The sequence below is a fragment of the Gossypium hirsutum genome, chromosome A11, assembly GCF_007990345.1.
Source record: "Gossypium hirsutum isolate 1008001.06 chromosome A11, Gossypium_hirsutum_v2.1, whole genome shotgun sequence".
Classification (NCBI taxonomy): domain Eukaryota; kingdom Viridiplantae; phylum Streptophyta; class Magnoliopsida; order Malvales; family Malvaceae; genus Gossypium; species Gossypium hirsutum.
The window spans coordinates 119042920-119062070 of record NC_053434.1 but is presented as its reverse complement, the minus strand read 5'-3'; the positions used below and the strand labels follow the sequence as shown (position 1 = coordinate 119062070).

The 19151-nt window shown below is 34.9% G+C and overlaps 1 protein-coding gene across 1 annotated transcript; it reads left to right on the top strand.

Moving 5' to 3' along the window:
- Positions 1-900: 900 nt before the first annotated feature.
- Positions 901-18916, top strand: LOC107954771 (uncharacterized). The gene is made up of 5 exons (XM_016890440.1): positions 901-1226; positions 1482-1722; positions 3060-3542; positions 3632-4083; positions 18628-18916. The coding sequence occupies exons 1-5, from the start codon at positions 901-903 to the stop codon at positions 18914-18916; spliced, it is 1791 nt and encodes a 596-aa protein (XP_016745929.1).
- The last annotated feature ends 235 nt before the right edge of the window (positions 18917-19151 follow it).

Here is a 19151-nt window from a genome sequence, read left to right as displayed (position 1 = left end):
CCATATGCCCCATCTTTCTTTGGCTTCTAAGTTCTGTTCTCCATTATTGACAGTAGCTGAAAGCTTGAACTTCAAGCATTTTTCCTTCATATTTTATCCGGGTAAAATACGTTGCTGTTAAAGTCTAGATTGAAGTTCTTACTTCATCCGGTTAAAGTGTGTCTAACACCAACAATCATGCTCTAAGTAGGAGTGGGATCCTCACTTTCAGGGATGATCCAAAGATGGAGGCCGGCCAAGAGATCGTGCCATAACTCTTTACAGCAATTCAGCAATCATGGTGCTCGGTAATCGTTTTTTCAGAAACTTATGCTTTTTCAAGTTGGTGCTTGGAGGAGCTTGCTGAGATTGTTAAACAACATAACAACGATGGCCATAAAGTGTTTCCAATTTTTTACAATGTTGATCCATCTGATTTAAGAAAACAAAAAAGGAAAGTGGAAGAAGCCTTTGCCAGACATGAAGAGAGATACAAAGAAGAAAGTGAGAAGATCCAAAGGTGGCGAAATGCTTTAATTCAAGTGGCTGTTATCAAGGGATGTCATTTAAATAACAGGTAATTCTTTCTTGTCGTCTCTATTTCTAGGTTTCCGGGTATATTTCAATGAAAGAGCAAATATTGTATTCTGGTTCCGCAACAGATCTTGCTTTCTTGTTCTTGGTTCTTGTTTTTTTCCTAACTATATTATGTTTCATGATTCATGGAAAAACAAAGTGCATTTGAAAGATATCAACAAAATTTTATTCAAAAAAAATTGAATTTTTTTTAGGCATGAATCAGACTTTATTAGGGAGATTGTTCGGAAGATATCAGCAAAACTATGTTAGATATATCAAGTTACTCATAGTGGCTTGGTTGGAATTAGTGTACGCTTGGAGGATTTATATTTGAAAATAAACATGGGGAAAGATGATGTCCGCATTATAGGGATTTGTGGAATAGGCGGCATTGGTAAGACAACACTTGCAAGAGTTGCTTACAATCAAATGGCACCTCGTTTTGAAGGCAGAAGCTTTTCCGCTGATATTCGAGAAGTTTCAGACAAATGTGGACTAGTTTCTTTACAGAAACAACTTCTTTCACAAATCATTCATGATGAATGCTTCAACTTTTTCAATGTTCATGAAGGGAATAAAATAATTAGTCGTACATTGTCTCGCAAAAGGGTTCTTGTTGTTCTTGGTGATGTTGATAGCATACAACACTTAAAATACTTGGTTGGAAGGCATGACTGGTTCGGATTAGGGAGTAGAATCATTGTAACAACAAGAGACGAACATTTACTTTGATGTTGCCAAGTTGATGATGTGTATATGCCCACAACATTGAATACCAAAGATGCGCTTCAACTTTTCAATTTAAAAGCTTTCCATCGTGATATAGTGCCAAAAGATGATTTCATTGATCTTTCTTACCATGTTGTAAATTATGTTGGTGGGCTCCCTTTAGCTCTTGAAGTTTTGGGTTCTTTTTTGTGAAGAAGAGATGTGACTCAATGGAGAAGTGCGATTGAAAGACTTAAAAGAGATTCTAATAAAGAAATTTTCGATAAACTTCGAATAAGTTTTGATGGGTTAGAAGAAAGGGAGAAGAATATATTTGTAGATATAGCACGCTTTTTCAATGGGGAGAAGAAAGATTTTGTAATGAAAGTATTGGATGGTTGTGAGTTTTTCCCGGATATTGGAATTGATGTTCTCATTAAGAAATCTCTCATAAAAGTCTATTATGGCAACCAATATTTGTGGATGCATGATTTGTTGCAAGAAATGGGAAGAAAAATTATTATAGAAAAATGTATTGATGAACCTGGAAAATGTTGTATATTGTGGGAGGAAACGGACATCTATCATATCCTAACAAAAAATACCATAAGTCATTCAACAAAAGTTATATATACTATTTCTTATTTATGTATATAATATCTAATCAATATATGATATAAATTCAAAGCTTAGTCTAATTGATTGATACAACATCCTTAAAAAGTGGTATTTAGTACTTTTGAGATAAATTATGTTTGATGTTTACAAATATTAACAAAAATTTATAGAAACAAATATTTAATTTTATCGCATTATTAGGAACTGTTTAACTTTGTTTAAAATGCTTTATTTATTATATTTCGAGCATAATAATGCTAAATAAAAATGTAACTTTTTAAAAGTTTTATCTTACATTATACACTATTTATTTTGTTTTCTTATTTTCTATTCTTAATTTTTTTTTAGGCTACAGAAATAATTGAAGGAATGTTCATCGATAATAAAAGGTAAGAAGATACATATAAACTTATATCTTTGTGTATTATAAATAATGGTTTTATTTATTTTAAATATGATAAGAAACTATAGCAAAACCTTTGACACTAAATATTTTCAATGTTTAACTATTAAATTTATCTAGCAACATATTACTCTTTTAAAAGAATCAATAGTGAAATGTGAAATGTGTATATCTTTCTGCAATATTAATGGTATAAATTTAATGCACTAATAGCGTATATCAATGAATTAGATTGTAAAAGTTTTTTTTTTTAAATGAAAATGGTTTCCTTTCTAATTATATCTCATTGTTTAGTTCATTAACTTGTATAGAATTATGCATTGTTTGTAGACTAAATATAAATCAAAATATTAATTCAATTTTTTAGGATTAGGTAATATGACGTTAGATGTGGTTGTTAGATACAAGTATATCTTCAATATGGGTATGCATAATTTTTTTTAAATGTTTTTTTTAATGTATTTAAAATGATGAACCTTGAAGGGTCCCAAAACCTGATCAAGACACTAGACTTCACAACAGCATCAAATCTTGCTGTACCAAATTAGTGGATGTTCATCCATCAATTGGAGTGCTTAAGAGCCTTAAACTTTTGAATTTAAGAAATTGCAAAAGTCTTAGGAGTTTTCCGACCAAAATTGGAATGGAATCTCTTGAAACATTAATTCTTTCGGGTTGTTCAAATCTTGTAAGGTTTCCGGAGATTGATGAGAAAATGAAACATCTAAAAACTCTAGATCTTTCCGGTTGTTATAGAGTTGAAAATTTATAGGAGAATTTGCAGCAAGCTAAGTTACGACCAAAATTGTCTTCCCTTTTCAAGGTAATCCAAGGAAGGAGGACGACTCCCATGGCTCCGGTGTTGCGTTTGTTGTCAGGTTTGACTTCATTAAGAGAGCTAAAACTAAGGGACTGTCATCTTTGTGAAGGAGATATTCCACATGACATTTCTGGTCTATCCTTTTTGATACATTTTGATCTTAGTAATAACAATTTCATCAGCATACCTGCATCCCTTACTCGACTCTACAAGCTTGAGTTTCTTACATTGTCAAATTGCATGAAGCTTAAATCGTTGCTTGAGCTTCCAACAAGTATAGAATGGGTGTCGATAGATGACTGTGGTTCACTTGAAGTAGTTGCAAGTCCATCAGAAGTATGCAATTTACTGGATTCTTCTTTCATTAGAGCCATTAACTGCTTCAAATTGACTGAGAATATGAATGCATTAATACTGCTGAAAAAACTTCTTAAGGTTGATTAATCTCTCTCTTCTCCCTTACAAAATCTCATCCTTGAGAATTTATGGTTCAGTTACCAAACGACTTGTGTTTTATTTTGCAGGCATTTGCAAATTCAAGGAAAAGGTTCGATATTATTATGCCTAGAAGTGAAATCCCAGAATGGTTTGATAGTATTATGTCCGGAAGTGGAATTTCTGAATTGTTTAGTCAACAAAAAAGTGACTCTTCAATTGATACTATTAAGATACTCCTACCTATCTACCTTCGGAAAGATAGTGAATGGATTGGAGTTGCTTGTTGCTGCATTTTTGTCAATAATGATGCTTCATGCTATGACGAGGTTATCTGTTATAGTGCATCTGTAAATTGTGGAGGCTGGGTTAGCGGGACAAGCTGGGATATGGGTAAACGATTTAGGCAGCCCATAATGAAAGATCACCTTTTTATTTGTTGTTGGTCACGAGATATATTATATCCATTTCCCTTGGAGGATAATTATAGTGACGATGAACTTGAAGTGTCTTTCACGGGAAGCGGTGCTAAGGTGAAGAAGTGTGCTTTTAGAATAGTGTATAAGAAAGATTTGGAAGAAATAAAATAGTTGCAGTGCAATACCACTCATTCTTCTACATCCACCAACACTCTGCTCACAACCATGGATCAGTAGGTAACACTTTTTACACGAAACAAAAACATAATATATACGAGGAAGCGCAGGAAGAAGGGCCGCAACCTAAATGGATGCAAAAAATTTTCAATTTTATGATGGGTCAATTGGAGAAGAAGCGGTAGCTGTGGTAACTTTCTTAATTAACTTTGTCCTATTAATTTTATTTTATTTTTGTACATATCTATGTTGTTTCCATTTTTATTTCATTTAAAGTAATTATTCTATTAGATTCTCATATTTTATATATATCCCAAATGTTGATAATATAGTTTTTTTTTTATACCATTTAAAATTTTAGTACTTAATTCATTCCATTTTTCATAATTGAAATGTGTACATTTTGATTAGTTTCATTTTTTTTATTAAAATTTTATTTTCATTATATATTCACTTATATCTATATTTTATGTAACGGCCTAATTTTCAATGGTGTCGCAAATGGTGATTTTAGATCACTAAATCTGACAAGTAAGATTAAACAAGATGGTAATTTAATATTTATGAGTTAAGTAAGAATTTAGAAGAATTTGTGAATTCGTGAATTTGGTGAATTAAAAGAATTTATTAGGTCAAAGGGTCAAAAACGAGGTATCGAGATCTTGAATTTGAAAATCAAGCTATAAATATTTTTATAAATATTTATGGAGTGCCATTTAGTTAGTATTAAAGTTTGGTTGAGAAATTTTAATGTTTGGGTAGTCAATTAAATAAAAAGAATTAAATTGTAACAAAAATAAAATTTGTTAGAAGGATTAAATAGCTCAAGTGTTAAAAGAAAGAGGATTTAAAGGAAATTAAGCCTAAAAGTAAATGGGCTGGACGGCAAGGGCAAGAAAATCAGTAGAAAATAAGGGAAATAAGGGCGAAATTGAAAATTTCACAATTTTAACATATAAAACAAGGACAAAATTGAAAAATCTAAAGATCTCTTCATATTTTCTCAGCCAAAACACCATAGAAGGTCTGGAGAAAGTTGGTTTTTCATATTTTTACATCATGTGAGTTTAGTTCTTTCTTTTTCTTGATAATTTTTATGTTTTTATGACTTTTACAATTAGGTCCACTTATAGAATTCATTAGTTTTTGATTTCATGGGTGAAATTGGAAGTTACCTTAGATGGGTAAGGGAATTTTATGATGAATTATTATGAAATTTAAGATCTAATTTCATATTAAGGTGGTTTTATTAAGTGATTTTGATAGAAAATGGTATTTAGGACCTAATTGTGAAAAAGTTATGAATTGAAGGTTGGTGTTGAAATTCAGAATATCAAAGGTTTTGAAATAGTTTATAATGATAAAATAAAGTGTTAATTGAGAAAAATTAGTTCAATTAATGGGTAAATTGAGCAGAGACTAAGTTGTAAAAACTATAAATTTTGGGGTAAAAGTGCAATTTTGAAAGTTGAAGAGCATAAATTGTGAAGTGAAATAGAAATCAAATAAATGCTAATGAGTGGAAATATTTTATATTATAGATCAAGAATCCAAAGAAGAACGAGGAAAAGAAAAAGTTGCGGAATAGTCCCTAAATTTCAATATCTTCTACAAATCAGCCGGGTAAGTTCATATGGTTGAATTTAGATTTTTATTTATGAATGATTGAATGATATAATGTGTTATTATATATGAATTTGTTGTGGGATTGTGAAAATTTTGTTAATGAAAGAATAAATATGGAAATGCAAATTAGGAAAAACGCAGGACTGAGTACGTTCGTATCGTGACATGTGATGAATTGACGGAAAAGACCATGGTTGTTCCATGGAAATGTGTGAAATGTAGGTATGGTATCATCCATACTGAGTTGTGAAATGTAGGTATGGTATTATCAAATCCATACTGAGTTAAGAAACGTAGGTATGACAATTCCCATACCGAGTTGTAATATGTAGGTATGGTATTTCAATGAGGAAAACCATACTGAGTTACAAATCATGGCACTGAATAAAGACGTACTCAATTTCGTAAGTCATTTCCTAATTTGATAATAAGTAATACAAAAGAAGTGAACCAAATGAAAGAGATTGAGTAGTTGTTAATGTTGAGCTCAACTATGTGAAGTATTATAATAGTGATAATGCTCTAGAATAACGTATTTTTATGTATTAATCATGTGTTTATTCTGGGCTTGATCCTACTAATTTGAGCTATTTATGTCTTTTTATCGATTAGGGACTGATTTGGAGGCAAAAGCAAAATTAAGGGACAAAAGTGCGAATTTGGAGACACAATGGGCTAATATGCGACACAGGAAAAAGATTATGCCAAAAGTGCGAGCATAAAAGATACAAGGACTAAAAACACAAAAAGAAGAGATTTTATTTTATAAGACTCCATTTTATTTATATTAGGATAATTAATATTAAGATAATTATTAGGATTATTTAATTTTAGGATTTTATTTTAATTATCTTTAATTATCTTTAATTAAATGTATTTATCTTTTTAGAATTTAAGTTAAATTAGACTATCTCCCTAGCACTGTAAATAGGGGGTGAAGTGACTTTATTTGGGTGTTCATCTTTTTCTGTAAACACTTTCCCCCTGAAAGTCTAGGCTTTTATTTCTTCATATTTTCTTTCAATAAAATTCCCTTTTCCATTTTTATATTTATTTTCTTTTCCACCATTATCATGAGCCACTAAAACCTATCTAGCCGAAAGTTGTCAATATTCCCCAAAAAGGGTTCTTGAGGCCTAGAATCCGTACTTAGCCTTCTCGCCAAGTATTCATCATTTCTCCGCACTACGGGCTGACGCTTCCGTCCATGGCCCTTAAGAAGTAAGCTTTTCAGCATATGCAAAGGCGGCCGCTTTGTATGTTTTGGAAGGATTGCACAGCCGGTTCATTAACTTATTGCGTCAGAGATTGGCGAGCCAAAGAGACAAAATGGCGTGGGATTTGCCATTGAGAAGCGTTGATCTAGCATAGATTGCTGGCTAGAGTCAGGTTCCCTTAAAATCGTAAGTCTAATCTTTGGAACTGGTGGTCGTAGGCATCCTCTTCCACTATAACTAGCTTACTTGATTTGAGAAGGGTTATTTAAAAGCCAAGGATTGAACCCAATGCGGAATGAGACAACTGGATTCTAGAATCTACCAATAAGAATCTCTTTTCCTTTAACTCTCTTTATTATTTTTATTATTTTTGTAATCACAATTTTAGTCAACTTTAGATTCTGTTTTTCCAAATTAAATCTTTAATTCTGTTATTTTTATTTTTTTCTATCACGCAGGTTTTCTTAGGCATGATTCTGCCCAGGATTTCGAGAAACAAGCATTCGTATAATCCGATCCTTGAGGATTCGACCCTACTTCCCCTTTGCTATTACTTCTATTATTTTTATTATTTTACAGGGAATATGATATTTTTTGTGCTCTCAACGACGCATCAAATTTTGGCGCCGTTGCCGGGGATCGGTAACGTACTATTCTTGTTTTTTGTTTCTTATGACCAGATCTGCTCCAAGAACTCTTGCGTTTGATTCGAAGATTGAAAAGACTGCGAGAGCCAATCACAAGGAAACAAAGCTAAGGAAAAAAGCAGTCAGCGGTGGTTGGAACTCAAAGCAATCCACCGCCAGAAATCAGAATCTATGACGAAACAGAGTCTAGGGTTAACAAAAAAACTACTCAGACTTTTGAAGGTGAAAAATTAGAAATCGATTCCCCAAAAGAAGTGCTTAATGCTAGGGTTGACGTAAACCCTAATTTAGTGTAACACCCCTTACCCGAGACCGTTTCCGGAGTCGAGCACGACGCATTACTTAGCTTATCTTACCAATTCGGAGCATAAAAACTAGGTTTGAAAATTTATTTCATTATTCGCAGCAAATCTGTCCAATCGCGCAGCAGTTACTAAATTAATTATAACTTGAGCTACAGAACTCGAAATTTAATTCCGTAAAATTTCCCTGAAACTAGACTCATATATCTACTCACCATAATATTTTTAGAATTTTTGGTTCAGCAAATTAGTACAGTTTATTAGTTAAAGTCTCCCCTGTTTCACCACCTGACTGCCCTGACCTCTAGTCACTAAAAATAAGTTTTCTCACTGTAGGATTTTCATATGAAATTCTTACTTGTTTCTACAGAAAATAGACTCATTAATGAATCTAATCATGTAAATTTCAACTCATAACCATTTTTGTACAATTTGCAATTATTTTCTAAACTCAGAACAGGGGACTCCAAAAACAGTTCTGACCCTATCTTACTAAAATTCACATATCTTAAAATATAAATTTCCTTTTTCTACACCGTTATTTTTCCATGAAAATAGACTCAACAAGATTTAATTCCATATATCATTCACCCTCTAATTCATTTTATACTATCTTGGGTGATTTTTCAAATTCACGTCACTGTGCTGCCTGAATTCTGTTTCTTTGCAAAATTTTATCCTTTCATGATTTCCATGCATAATTTATCACCTAATCTTTCATAACAACAAACACCTTCATCCTTAATCATTTTAATAACCATACATCATCAAATACTTACACATCACTCATTAGCAAAATCATCATTACAAACATACAAAATAACTAAATCCCTATACATGCCATAACTCAAACGTGTTTCGATATAAAATACCGAGCAGTTGTAGTTGATAGTGTGGACGATCTCCGACTTCTTTAGGATCCTTGAAGTAGCTTTGCAATACTATAAGAGAAAGAGAAATAAAAGAAGTAAGCATAAAGCTTAGTAAGTTTACTAGCAAATAAATAACAATATTTAACTTAAATAATTAAACTCAATGTCTATATCTCTAGTTTACTCTTTAGTTGATCTCATACTAGTTCTCTTACTTGTTTACTTAGAATACTTGTGTGCATAACTTACTCAATCCTTGCTGCATCGTTGAACATCAATTGATAGTATAATAAGTTCTTAAGTCTTACAACTTACCTGAGCTTGCCATTTATGCTTTAAACTGAACTTTCATGAACATGATTCGTTTACAAGCCCGTTGAGCTACATTGGAATAATAAGGATACTCGGGTCTCTTCTGATAATAACATGCCAAAGCCATGTCCCAGACATGGTCTTACATGGGATGTTCTCGTGATGGTGCCCATGCCATGTCCCAGACATGGTCTTATAGGGGACCTCTCATCTCGGTGCCAACGCCATGTCCCAGACATGGTCTTACATGGGACCTCTCGTCTCGGTGCCCATGCCATGTCCCAGACATGGTCTTACAGGGGACCTCTCATGATCTTAAGGATGCCAATGCCATGTCCCAGACATGGTCTTACATGGGATCTCTTTACCCAAATGTCATGACATTCGTATCCAGTACCATCCTTATGTATCAACGGGACTTTTAAATTTTAATTCTCTATCATTTCATGCTTGGATCATCATCAAATAAATTCATAAAATAAATTCATAATTGCTGGAAATTAACAGCATTAATAATAAATGTTGAAATATTGCATTTATTTACCGTAAACTTACCTCGGTACCAATTATAGCCAAATTCACCAACTTAGTCTTCAACTTTATTCTTCCCTTTGTCTAACCTCGAGTTTCGTACTTCTTGATCTAAAATAGTAAATTTAACTTATCTAATAATCACATTTATTAAAACAGCCCTCGACTCTAACTTTTTCAAAATTACAATTTTGCCCCTAAACTTTTACATAATTACATTTTTGCCCCAAGGCTCGAAAATTAAACTTCATCTCTTATTCTTATGTTTTATAACATTCTGAACATTTTTCCCTTCTATGGCAACATCAAATTCCCACTCTAACATGTACTTATGAACATTAGGTATTTTTACCGATTATGTCGTTTTACTCGTTTTCACTTAAAATCGCTTAGCAAAAGTTGTTTAACATAATTTCTAGCTTCACATTCTATCATAAAACATCAAAATAAACACTTTTCACCTATGGGTATTTTTCCAAATATAAACCCTAGGTTAAATTATTGCTAGAATAAGCTAAATTAAGCTACCGGGATCTCAAAAACGTAAAGAACATTAAAAACGGGGCTTGGGATCACTTCCTATGGAGCTTGGAAGCTTGAAAACCCTAACTATGGCTTCCCCCCTTGCTGATTTCGTTCATATGAAGAAGATGATGATTTTTGCCATCTTTTTCCCTTTTAATTCATTTTAATTACTAGATTACCAAATTGCCCCTAACTTAAAAATTTTCTATTTCACTTATCTCATGTCCATTTTTGTCTACCAAGTTACCAATGGTATAATTACCATATAAGGACCTCCAATTTAAAGTTTCATAACAATTGGACACCTCTAACATGTAGAACTCAACTTTTACACTTTTTACAATTTAGTCCTTTTGACTAAATTGAGTGCCCAAATGTCGAAATTTTCGAACGAAATTTTCAAAAAGTAATTTTGTGAAATTGTAGACCATAAAAATATAAGAAAAATAAAATTTTTCTCATCGGATTTGTGGTTCCGAAACCACTGTTCCGATAACCTCAAATTTGGGCCATTACAACTCTCCCCCCCTTTTTAGGATTTTCGTCCTCGAAAATCTTACTAGTAAAGAGATTCGGGTATTGCTTCCTCATTGTCTCTTCTGGTTCCCATGTTGCTTCCTCAATCCCGTGCTTTTGCCATAGCACTTTCACCAAATTTACCTTTTTGTTTCTAAGCTCCTTTGTTTCTCGTGCTAATACTTTAACCGGTTCTTCATTATAAGTCATATCCGGTTGAATTTCTACTTCTGTTGGAGTAATAACATGTGAAGGATCTGATCGATACTGTCGTAGCATAGATACATGAAATACATTATGAATTTTGTCGAGTTCCGGTGGTAAAGCCAATCGGTAAGCAACTGGTCCTATTCTTTCTATAATCTCATATGGTCCGATAAATCTTGGGCTCAATTTACCCTTTCGACCGAACCGGAGAACTTTCTTCCAAGGAGACACTTTTAAGAATACTTTATCACCCACCTGAAATTCAATCTCCCTTCGTTTAAGATCGGCGTATGACTTTTGACGATCGGAAGCTGCTTTTAAACTATCCCGAATCAGTCTTACTTTTTCTTCTGTTTCCCGAATCAAATCAACCCCGTGTATCTTCTTTTCACTAAGCTCTGCCCAATATAATGGTGTTCTACATTTTCTACCATACAAAGCTTCATACGGAGCCATTTTAATACTGGACTGATAACTGTTATTATAAGCAAATTCAATCAAAGGTAGATACATTTCCCAATTACCTTGAAACTCTAATGCACAACATCGGAGCATATCTTCCAATACCTGAATTACACGCTCAGATTGGCCATCTGTCTGAGGATGAAATGCAGTACTGAAATACAACTGAGTACCCAAAGCTTCTTGCAATTTGTTTCAGAAACGAGACGTAAATCGGGGATCTCTGTCTGATATAATGGAGACAGGCACTCCATGTAGTCTAACAATCTCAGATATATACAATCCAGCCAATTTATCTAAAGAATAATCCATACATACTGGGATAAAGTGCGTGGACTTTGTCAATCAGTCGACAATTACCCAAATGGCATCTTTCTTCCTTGGAGATAACGGTAACCCAGATACAAAATCCATAGTGATTCTTTCCCATTTCCATTCCGGTATAGTGATTGGCTGAAGCAACCCCGAAGGTACCTGATGTTCAGCCTTAACCTGCTGACATACTAAACATCTTGATACAAACTCAGAGATATCACGTTTCATACCCGGCCACCAATACATCTTTTTCAAGTCATTATACATTTTATTACCTCCCGGATGTACTGACATAATACCACTGTGTGCTTCGTGTAAAATCTTCTGTACAAGTTCTAAATTCTTCGGTACACATACTCTGCCTCTGAATAATAAACAACCATCAGTTCCAATCTGAAATTCTGAATCATTACCTGACTCACAATGCACCCGTTTAGCCTGTAATTTCTCATCATTCCTCTGAGCTTCACATATTTGTTGACGAAATGTCGATTTAGCTCTCAATTCAGCTATGATTGAACCATCATTAGACAGTGACAACCGGGTATTCATAGCTCGTAAAGCAAATAGAGATTTTCGGCTCAAAGCATCAGCTACCACGTTAGCCTTACCCGGATGGTAATCAATAACCAAATCATAATCCTTTATCAATTCAAGCCACCTGCATTGTCTCAAATTCAAATCTTTCTGTGTCATCAAATATTTCAAGCTTTTGTGATCAGTATAAATATGACACTTTTCACCATACAAATAATGCCGCCATATTTTCAATGCAAATACAATAGCAGCTAACTGGAGATCATGTACCGGGTAGTTTCTTTCATGTGGCTTAAGTTGTCTTGAAGCATAGGCTATTACTTTATCTTCTTGCATCAAGACACAACCCAAACCATTTAATGATGCATCACTATAAATAATAAATTCCTTACCCGATTCAGGCTGTACCAACACAGGTGCTTTCGTTAACAACTCCTTCAATCGGTTGAAACTTTGCTGGCATTTTTCTGTCCATTCAAATTTAACATCTTTCTGTAATAAACGGGTCATTGGAGAAGCTATCATAGAAAACCCTTGTACAAATCTCCGATAATAACCAGCTAAACCCAAGAAACTTCTAACTTCAGATACATTCTTCGGTGGACTCCAATTGACAATAGCTAAAATTTTACTCGGATCTACCCTGATGCCTTCTGCGGATACAATATGTCCAAGAAAACCTACCTCTCGAAGCCAAAATTCACATTTACTGAATTTAGCATAAAGTTTCTTTTCACGCAGAATTTGCAACACTATTTTCAAATGTTCTACATGCTCAGTTTCATCCCGAGAATAAACTAAAATGTCATCAATAAAAACTACTACAAACCTATCTAGATACGGTCTGAATATCCGGTTCATCAAATCCATGAATACTGCAGGTGCATTAGTCAACCCAAACGACATAACCAGAAACTCATAATGCCCATACCTGGTTCTGAAAGCTGTCTTTGGCACATCTGGCTCTTTTACCCATAACTGATAATAACCCGATCGGAGATCAATCTTTGAAAATACTGTGGCACCTTTCAGTTGATCAAATAAGTCATCAATTCGAGGCAATGGGTACTTATTCTTTATAGTTACCTTATTAAGCTGCCGATAGTCAATACACAATCTCAAAGACCCGTCTTTCTTTTTCACAAACAGAACTGGAGCACCCCAAGGTGAATGACTTGGACGAACAAAACCTCTGTCAACAAGTTCCTGTAACTGTGTCTTTAACTCTTTTAATTCTGTAGGAGCCATACGATACGGAGCTATGGAAATTGGGGCAGTTCCCGGAATCAGATCTATAGAAAATTCCACTTCTCTTTCTGGTGGCAACCCTGGTAACTCCTCTGGAAATACATCAGAAAATTCACATACAACTGGCACTGCCTGTATCTTTGACTCAGATACCTTAGTATCCAACACATACGCCAAATAAACATCATACCCTTTTCTAACACACCTCTGAGCTGTCATAACTGAAATCATATCGGATAATCCCTTTGTCTGATTAGATTTAACCCAAAGTAATTCTCCATTCTGGCATTTCAACACAACATATTTTTTTCTACAGTTTACTACTGCATCATGCTGAGTTAACCAATCCATGCCCAATATCACATCAAACTCATCAAAAGGCAATAACATCAAGTCAACCGGGAAACAAATACCTTTTACCATCAGTGGACAATTTTTACAAACTTTATCCACTATCACAAACTGGCCCAGGGGGTTCGAGACTTTAACCATAAATTCAGTAGGTTCAACAGACAAATTTTTAACAAATGCTAATTTTGTGCATATATATGAATGTGTAGAGCCATAATCAATTAATGCAATAACAGTAGTATCATAGAGAGAAAATGTACCCGCAATTACATCAGGAGAGGACGCCTCTTCACGAGCTCGAATAGCGTATGATCTTGCAGGTGCTCTAACATCTGATCTAACCGCTGAATCTTTGAATGCACCCCTATTACTTGCCCCCACTCCTGGGTTTCTCTGCGGTCTACCTCTGGTAGGAGCATTACCTGATCTCGCACTCGTTATTTCTTCTCTTTTAGTTGTTTCAGGACAATCCCGAATAAAGTGATCGGATGCTCCACATCTGAAACAAACATTTTCACCTGCTCTACACTCTCCGGGGTGGCGTCTCCCACATTGAGGACATTCCGGTCTAGGAGGTCGAGTACTGCCAGTACTTGCAACTGTAGTGGTTTGAGCTCTAAAACCCTCGAATCTTCTACTTCTGCTTCGGCCAGAATATATATGTGGAAAATGTGATCCGCTAGAGAGCTCCCTAGGCCTCTTAGATGTAGACTGAAATGATTTACTCATTTGCCTCTTCTTTGTATCCTGCGCTCCAGCTTCAGCTTTGCTCTTCTCTTTTTCTTTTAACAAGTCTTCTACTTTACAAGCTCTTTCTACCAGAACAACAAACTCTCTGATTTCCAATACACCCACTGATAGTCGGATGTCATCATTAGGCCCATCTTCAAATCTCTTGCACATGTTGGCTTCGGTGGATACAAATTCCCGAGCATACTTACTAAGTCTGACAAATTCACGTTCATATTCAGTCACGGACATCTTACCTTGTTTTAGCTCAAGAAACTCCTTCCTTTTCTGCTCTGTAAATCTCTGGCTGATGTACTTCTTTCGAAACTCCTCCTGAAAGAAATCCCAAGTAACCCTCTCACTCGGTACGATAGACACGAGAGTCTTCCACCAATGATAAGCGGAATCTCTGAGAAGTGAGACCACACACTTCATACATTCTTCCGGTGTACAAGATAATTCTTCAAAAACCCTGATGGTATTCTCAAGCCAGAATTCTGCTTTTTCTGCATCGTCATCTTTGGTAGCCCGAAATTCTTCAGCCCCTTGCTTCCTAATCTTATCAACAGGTGGTCTCTCCCTGATAAATATACCTGCAGCTAGGGAAGCTACATGGGGAACCTGTGAATCTTGAGGGGGTGGAGGTCTTACAGCCGGATTCGTACGAACGAACTCGGCAAACCAATCAGTCATGGCTTGGAAGAAGGCTTCTCTAGCTCCTCCTCCCTGTCTATCTGATGCAGGTCTTTCACTAACATTAACATCTGATGGCACCGTCCCTTCTACGGGAATAGGCGCATTACTCTCTACTTCATCTGTACTAGCTCGTTCAGGATCCATAACTATAAAAGAAAACATTTTAAAATCGTCAGGAGTCGTCACACTATCAAAATATATAAGTATGGCATGTATAGGTAGACTCTTATTCTTACTGAGTATTTCCGAGAACCGACTAAACCTGCTCTGATACCAATAAAATGTAACACCCCTTACCCGAGACCGTTTCCGGAGTCGAGCACGAGGCATTACTTAGCTTATCTTACCAATTCGGAGCATAAAAACTAGGTTTGAAAATTTATTTCATTATTCGCAGCAAATCTGTCCAATCGCGCAGCAGTTACTAAATTAATTATAACTTGAGCTACAGAACTCGAAATTTAATTCCGTAAAATTTCCCTGAAACTAGACTCATATATCTACTCACCATAATATTTTTAGAATTTTTGGTTCAGCAAATTAGTACAGTTTATTAGTTAAAGTCTCCCCTGTTTCACCACATGACTGCCCTGACCTCTAGTCACTAAAAATAAGTTTTCTCACTGTAGGATTTTCATATGAAATTCTTACTTGTTTCTACAGAAAATAGACTCATTAATGAATCTAATCATGTAAATTTCAACTCATAACCATTTTTGTACAATTTGCAATTATTTTCTAAACTCAGAACAGGGGACTCCAAAAACAGTTCTGACCCTATCTTACTAAAATTCACATATCTTAAAATATAAATTTCCTTTTTCTACACCGTTATTTTTCCATGAAAATAGACTCAACAAGATTTAATTCCATATATCATTCACCCTCTAATTCATTTTATACTATCTTGGGTGATTTTTCAAATTCACGTCACTGTGCTGCCTGAATTCTGTTTCTTTGCAAAATTTTATCCTTTCATGATTTCCATGCATAATTTATCACCTAATCTTTCATAACAACAAACACCTTCATCCTTAATCATTTTAATAACCATACATCATCAAATACTTACACATCACTCATTAGCAAAATCATCATTACAAACATACAAAATAACTAAATCCCTATACATGCCATAACTCAAACGTGTTTCGATATAAAATACCGAGCAGTTGTAGTTGATAGTGTGGACGATCTCCGACTTCTTTAGGATCCTTGAAGTAGCTTTGCAATACTATAAGAGAAAGAGAAATAAAAGAAGTAAGCATAAAGCTTAGTAAGTTTACTAGCAAATAAATAACAATATTTAACTTAAATAATTAAACTCAATGTCTATATCTCTAGTTTACTCTTTAGTTGATCTCATACTAGTTCTCTTACTTGTTTACTTAGAATACTTGTGTGCATAACTTACTCAATCCTTGCTGCATCGTTGAACATCAATTGATAGTATAATAAGTTCTTAAGTCTTACAACTTACCTGAGCTTGCCATTTATGCTTTAAACTGAACTTTCATGAACATGATTCGTTTACAAGCCCGTTGAGCTACATTGGAATAATAAGGATACTCGGGTCTCTTCTGATAATAACATGCCAAAGACATGTCCCAGACATGGTCTTACATGGGATGTTCTCGTGATGGTGCCCATGCCATGTCCCAGACATGGTCTTATAGGGGACCTCTCATCTCGGTGCCAACGCCATGTCCCAGACATGGTCTTACATGGGACCTCTCGTCTCGGTGCCAACGCCATGTCCCAGACATGGTCTTACAGGGGACCTCTCATGATCTTAAGGATGCCAATGCCATGTCCCAGACATGGTCTTACATGGGATCTCTTTACCCAAATGTCATGACATTCGTATCCAGTACCATCCTTATGTATCAACGGGACTTTTAAATTTTAATTCTCTATCATTTCATGCTTGGATCATCATCAAATAAATTCATAAAATAAATTCATAATTGCTGGAAATTAACAGCATTAATAATAAATATTGAAATATTGCATTTATTTACCGTAAACTTACCTCGGTACCAATTATAGCCAAATTCACCAACTTAGTCTTCAACTTTATTCTTCCCTTTGTCTAACCTCGAGTTTCGTACTTCTTAATCTAAAATAGTAAATTTAACTTATTTAATAATCACATTCATTAAAACAGCCCTCGACTCTAACTTTTTCAAAATTACAATTTTGCCCCTAAACTTTTACATAATTACATTTTTGCCCCAAGGCTCGGAAATTAAACTTCATCTCTTATTCTTATGTTTTATAACATTCTGAACATTTTTCCCTTCTATGGCAACATCAAACTCCCACTCTAACATGTACTTATGAACATTAGGTATTTTTACCGATTATGTCGTTTTACTCGTTTTCACTTAAAATCGCTTAGCAAAAGTTGTTTAATATAATTTCTAGCTTCACATTCTATCATAAAACATCAAAATAAACACTTTTCACCTATGGGTATTTTTCCAAATATAAACCTTAGGTTAAATTATTGCTAGAATAAGCTAAATTAAGCTACCGGGATCTCAAAAACGTAAAGAACATTAAAAACGGGGCTTGGGATCACTTACTATGAAGCTTGGAAGCTTGAAAACCCTAACTATGGCTTCCCCCCTTGCTGATTTCGTTCATATGAAGAAGATGATGATTTTTGCCATCTTTTTCCCTTTTAATTCATTTTAATTACTAGATTACCAAATTGCCCCTAACTTAAAAATTTTCTATTTCACTTATCTCATGTCCATTTTTGTCTACCAAGTTACCAATGGTATAATTACCATATAAGGACCTCCAATTTAAAGTTTCACAACAATTGGACACCTCTAACATGTAGAACTCAACTTTTGCACTTTTTACAATTTAGTCCTTTTGACTAAATTGAGTGCCCAAACGTCGAAATTTTCGAACGAAATTTTCAAAAAATAATCTTGTGAAATTGTAGACCATAAAAATATAAGAAAAATAAAATTTTTCTCATCGGATTTGTGGTTCCGAAACCACTGTTCCGATAACCTCAAATTTGGGCCATTAAACACCTCAATCTATGGCTCAGACAATTCGGCCACTGGCCGAAGCACCGATAGAACAACCGCCACTATGCATTGCGTATCCTACTATGGATACTGATTTTGAATTAAAGTCAGGCTTGATCTAGCTACTGCCAACTTTTCGGGGGTTACAGAATGAAAATCCCCACAAGCATTTGAAAGAATTCCATAGGATTTGCTTTAGTATGAAACCTCAGGGGGTAACTAAGGATTAAATTAAACTGCGCGCTTTCCCTTTTTCCTTAGTAAATTCTGCTAGGGAATGGTTATTTTATTTGCCTCCTAGATCTGTAACAACTTGGGCTGATCTGTCTCGTTTATTTCTCAACAGGTTTTTTCCAGCATCGCGTGCAGCCGAGTTAAGAAGAGAAATCATGGGCATAAGGCAAAAAGACACAGAGTCTCTGTATGACTATTGGGAGCGATTTAAAAAGCTGTGTGCGAGCTGTCCGCAACACGGTATTACAGAACAGTCTTTGCTCCAGTACTTTTATGAAGGCTTGAAACCTATGGAGATGAATATGGTAGACGCCGCGAGTGAAGGAGCGTTGGTCAACATGACTCTACAACAAGCAAGAGACTTAATCTCCACAATGGTTGCAAATTCCCAGCAATTTTGAGCCAATCCTGAACCCCCTAAAAGGGTTCATCAGCTAAGTAATTCAACCTTAGAAGATAAAGTTGATAGGATTGCTAATATTTTGAATTCTCTTGTTGCAGAAAAAGCAAAGATAGTCCGGTCATGAGGAATATGTGCCACCCCTGAACATACAACTGATGTATGTCCCAGTTTGAATGATGATACTATGGCTCATTTAGATGCTGCGAGAAATTTTCCTGGGCCACCACAAAGGC

What these genes read in the sequence shown, in the direction of transcription:
- LOC107954771 (XM_016890440.1), top strand. Translation starts at nt 901, where the DNA reads ATGGGGAAAGATGATGTCCGCATTATAGGGATTTGTGGAATAGGCGGC. An exon ending in TTAAAATACTTGGTTGGAAG is followed by an intron (nt 1,227 to 1,481) that starts GCATGACTGGTT and finishes TTTTTTGTGAAG; the next exon opens with AAGAGATGTGACTCAATGGA. An exon ending in AGCGGTGCTAAGGTGAAGAA is followed by an intron (nt 4,084 to 18,627) that starts GTGTGCTTTTAG and finishes ATTTCTCAACAG; the next exon opens with GTTTTTTCCAGCATCGCGTG.